Source organism: Olea europaea, unplaced genomic scaffold (assembly GCF_002742605.1).
Source record: "Olea europaea var. sylvestris unplaced genomic scaffold, O_europaea_v1 scaffold2692, whole genome shotgun sequence".
In the NCBI taxonomy this organism is placed as follows: domain Eukaryota; kingdom Viridiplantae; phylum Streptophyta; class Magnoliopsida; order Lamiales; family Oleaceae; genus Olea; species Olea europaea.
Window position 1 is genome coordinate 76,562 of NW_019245313.1, and position 4,921 is coordinate 81,482.

The 4,921-nt window shown below is 35.6% G+C and overlaps 1 protein-coding gene across 1 annotated transcript; it reads right to left on the reverse strand.

Moving 5' to 3' along the window:
* Positions 1-525: 525 nt before the first annotated feature.
* Positions 526-3,987, reverse strand: LOC111383455 (serine/threonine-protein kinase SRK2A-like). The gene is made up of 9 exons (XM_023007570.1): positions 3,742-3,987; positions 3,475-3,549; positions 2,946-3,047; positions 2,750-2,803; positions 2,540-2,632; positions 2,334-2,426; positions 1,909-2,013; positions 1,693-1,791; positions 526-1,078 (listed from the first exon to the last, which is right to left on the reverse strand). The coding sequence occupies exons 1-9, from the start codon at positions 3,859-3,861 to the stop codon at positions 758-760; spliced, it is 1,062 nt and encodes a 353-aa protein (XP_022863338.1). The 5' UTR covers positions 3,862-3,987; the 3' UTR covers positions 526-757.
* Between the last annotated feature and the right edge of the window lie 934 nt (positions 3,988-4,921).

The window sequence follows — 4,921 nt, forward strand, 5'->3', positions numbered from 1 at the left end:
AGTTGTGTCCTAGCCTTCCATCCGTGCTGATATTGAGGCAACCAACTACACCTACATACATTGGGATAATCCCAATTGAATCCTAGGATAAGTATGGAACAAGAAGACGTACTGGAACCAAATTTTGACATCAACCTCCACTTTACAAGCCATCCATCATTGCTAGTTCGGTTGAGCTTTCAAAGGTTCACAAGCAGTAATTTCCAGGAAATATGTGTTTACAAGGTAAGTAACTTCAGAAATTATGCTTATAAATTAACTCCTACTTCTTTTAAAACTAGGCAAATATGCTCTAAATAAGTAAACAATCTCATACTTTCCCTTAAAACTTTAACTCATCCGTTTTTAAGCTTAGCCAAAAACATTTTCTAACCAACAGTTTTTTGAACGCAGGTGTCAAATTACATCTACACGTTCACAACAATTACACGAGTCTTGACATAGTAATCACACATCAACTGTCCACGCATAGTCGAAGAAATTGATCAAAATTCACAGTTGAACTAGAAATCTCAACAAAAGACAATCCAGAAAACAACAAAAGCTGGAGTAACCATAATTTTCAAATCTACATCGAAATCCATTGACAAGATCAAATTTATAGAATCACACCATTTCTACACAAACACACTCAAACTTCATCGTCCAAATTTATTACCCCAGTAATTCAAAAGCACAAGCCTCTTGCAATTTACACACTTACTTATTTACCATGAAAATTCAGATATAATTCTACTTGAGAGGTAAATAGGAGGCCTCAAGAGAGACGCACTTCTCCACTTGCATGTGCGGCTTTCACTTGTTTTTCATACTCATCATCGTCTTCTTCATCCTCTTCTTCTACCTCTTCATCTTTGTCCTCATCTTCTTCGCCTCCCCAACCAAAGCCTCCAAGTGAACGAGAGGCCTGAGGAGGAGTCCTGGCCTCTTCCACGATTTTCCTTATTTCCTCAACACCTTGAACGGAATGGGTAGGGTTTCCTTTTTGATAATACAAGGCCTGAGCTGCATCAGTTAGTTCTCTTGGTAGATTTTTCAAAAACCACGGGTGTGACTTGATTTCGTTGATTGTAATTCTCTGCACCAACAGAACATCTATATAGTGATACATTTGTGCATGAAACCAATGTATAAAATCCAGAATAGTCTTCTATTGCTACTACAAAACAAACTAAGCCCTAGTTTGGTGGCCTTAAAATTTAAAAAATATAGTTTGAAAATTATTTTTTGGAGAATGCGTAGTTAAAAAATGAGGAAAAATTTTGGGTTCACGTGTAGAATATCTTATTATGTGAATGTGTACTTGAAAATGAGTCTAAGAAATAAATTAATTTAAAGGAATCAAACAGGGGCTAAGTACAAGTTTGGTAAGTGGTGCTGTTAATTTATCCTTCGACAGATAACTACAAAGGCATTGAGCAAGGTTGAAATAATGTTAAATTCATTTTCCTATGGCATATCAACAAAATTCACAACAACAGAATAGTTTCCATTCCCATTGTGAACAAGGGACCAATGACATAACATAAGAGAGTAGTAAAAAGGTATACAAAGGGGTAGTTAACATCACTCTTTAGGTGAAACAATAGTAGTAAATACTAAATATAGCCTAGTTTAAAATAATAGGTGTCCACACAAATAGGCCTGAAATTGTTTCCCAACAAACTTAATAGTCGTTAACAGTGTACATACCCTGACTGGATTGGCAACAAATATACGGGAAAGTAGGTGCCTACAATCTTGAGATATGTGTACGTAGTCTGGGATCTTGTACTGAACAGCCATTATTCGCTGGAAAAGAACATCAAAGGACGCGTTAGCAACAATCAGAACAATTTTTCGTGTTTCTCAGAAATGCAAAATACTAGAGCCTCGTAAAATTTAAAACGATCAAATGAAGAAACTTGCTTGGATAGTTTTCCTAAAGTTCTTTGGATCATCTTGGTCTTCAAAAGGGTATGCTCCAACCAGCATCACGTAAAGGGTCACTCCACATGACCACACATCAGCCAACTGAATAACAAGATAAACACACAAAAGTTAGCAAAACATGCAGAGCAAAAACAATTATATTTCTGCTGCAAATGCGTGCCTAGACAGAGAGAATACACCAATTCAATGTTTAATGAAGGGTGTATTTATCTTGAGCTATTTGCTAGTATAGAGGTTAATGAACTCTTATAAATTTATCAAAAGAAAACATCTAAATTTCCAAATATTATAAATCATTTTCGTGAATATAGGAAATATTAGCCACAATAAACTAAAGAATATGGAAGGAAATTTGAGAAACATTGAGTAGCACCAGTACTAATATGTCACAACATGTTTACCTTTCCATCATATTCTCTTCTAGATAAAACTTCCGGAGCAATATAAGCTGGTGTGCCAACTGTTGATTTGGGCTTTGAATGCAGCAGAGATGACTAAAGAATATAAATGCAAGCATAGTAATTACAATGTGCTTGTAATGGAAAAGCTAGAGAGTTCTTTCAAATAATCAACAAAATTACAAACTTTGTAGACGACAGTGTAATACCTTTGAGTAACCAAAGTCGCATATTTTTAGCAGTGGTGCAGGACTTCCATCCAGAAGGGTATTCTCCAACTTCAAATCTCTATGGCATATTGTCTGCAGATCAAGAGGAAATCAAGGAAATATAGTAGCAAATATTAAAACATATATAAGACAAATGATGTACAAATACGAGTTCAGGTACAGGTTAGTAAATTACTAATCTTCACTTACCATGGAGTGGCAGTAGTTAACTCCAGATATAAGTTGCTGAAAGAAGTACCTGGACTAAAAATTTGAAGAGGAAACCGTTAATCATAAGAAAATTCAACAAATTTAGAATGCCAACATTTGTGTTTCTTTAGAGTCCCCATATCACCATTTTGCAGCAGCACAGTGAAGAGAAAGGGTGGAGGGGGTGTTATAATACCTCATCTTCACTGAATCTTCCGGCACTGCAGATTCTTTCAAAAAGTTCACCGCCAGCTGCATACTCCATGACAATGGCAAGATGGGTGGGAGTCAAAACAACCTGAAAATTTAATGCCCACCACCATAAACAAGAAAAGTAAATGAAAGGAAACCTTTGCAGGAAATTAGCGTCTGTATAGTAAGCAGCATTGTATTGTATTGGATAGAAAACTGGACAAAATTTTAACTTTTTATTTTTTATTTTTTTATTTAATACCGTCAAGAGCTCACTAATCCAACTTACTAAACATACCACTAGCATGGAAAAGTTTATAGAATAATGCTTTGTAGCCCCAGTGAGGTTGCAAACCAAATCTAAGTGGCACTAGATAATTGGTTAAACAAAATATGTAAATAAGTCACTTAATTCTACCAATCAATTAATGCCACGCGCCACCTAAATAGCATTACTCAAGTTTATAACCATAAATTTACTTCATTCCCCAATAATCCCATGAATAGGAGATAGCTTGGAAAGAGTTTCTCACCTCCTTAAACCGAATTATATTTGGGTGCCGAAGAAACCTGTGATTTATGATCTCTCGTGCTACATTCTCATCGATCTACACCAAAAAACTAATGAAGTTGAGCGCCAATTCACAAACTTCAACACGATTCAATCACATAAATAAATCATATGCACATCTAAATAAAAGAAGCCTGAAATGCAGAAAAGCTTTTCACACACAACGCCCACAAAACACAATATTGATAACACTGCCAGTGATCTGCTATGACATACAGAGGGTACAAACCTTGTGTCCTCTTTCGATGTATTTCATAGCCACGAGTTCTTTCGTGTCCTTGTTCCTCATAAGCCTTGCCACACCAAAATTACCAGAACCTATATCTTTCACAAGCTCGTATTTTTCCATATTTCCTATTTTTTCCGCTCTCTAATATACCGAAACTCCTTAATCTAAAGTTCAGTCCCCCGAAATTTTCAAATAATAACCTTAATCTCAAATACAGAAACACTGGTTCGAGAAATCAAGAACTAAATNAGCTATGCTACTTTCTGGGTAAAACAAGAAGCTGTTGTAAAATGTTGTTCTTGCATTTAATCTTCTAGTGCATTCCATCAACCAAAAATTCTAGTGCACTCCATCAACCAAAAACACTTAATTTCGTCTAATTTGGACTGCAAGCTTGGTTAATTGAATCCTGATAAGAGTTCATTTTCACTACTAAAAATATGATTAAATAGGATTGCCTTGTTGACCTTACTCTATTATTTGCTTGTCTTGCACATAATATGAAGAATCTGTATATAGGGAAGAACAAAGAGATGTAGAATAATTGGTTGAACCTCCAAGCTAGAGTAAATAATGGACCAAATAAGTTTATGAGAGTGACTTTCCTCCTAACATTCAGGTGAAACAGCGTGTTATATCAAGATGGGTCTTCTGTTTGAGTTTCTTATGTAATAATATTAAAATTACTTAACAGATTTCACTTCATTAAGAAACTGCAATCATGAAAGAAAACACTAGATGGCTGGGTGGTTCTACAGGCTATACGGAAACCATAAACAATCTCAACAAAAACTGAAGACCAGTTGCAATTCTGGAAAGTAAAAGACGCAATCAACCCCATTAAAATTGAAGACCAAACGCAATTCTGGAAAAAATAAGTGGGAAAATTGAAATGGGTATGAATCGTCCAAACAATCGCTTGTACCGTAACTTCATAGCCGGAGATGAATCTTGGTCGGGTGGCGGGTGGGTGGGTTCTATTTTGGGCAGAAATGAATGTGCCTTCCTGGTTTCCCTTCTAATTCATTTTTAAGCATTTTTTGCTGCCACGTCACAGAATTCAAAATTCTGTAGCTTTTCTGTCAAAGGCCTTCTGTACCTAGAGTATTTTTCTTCAAAATTAGCACAATTTTAGTCCTTGTTTGATCCTTTTTTTCATCAAAATACATTTTTTAAAAGT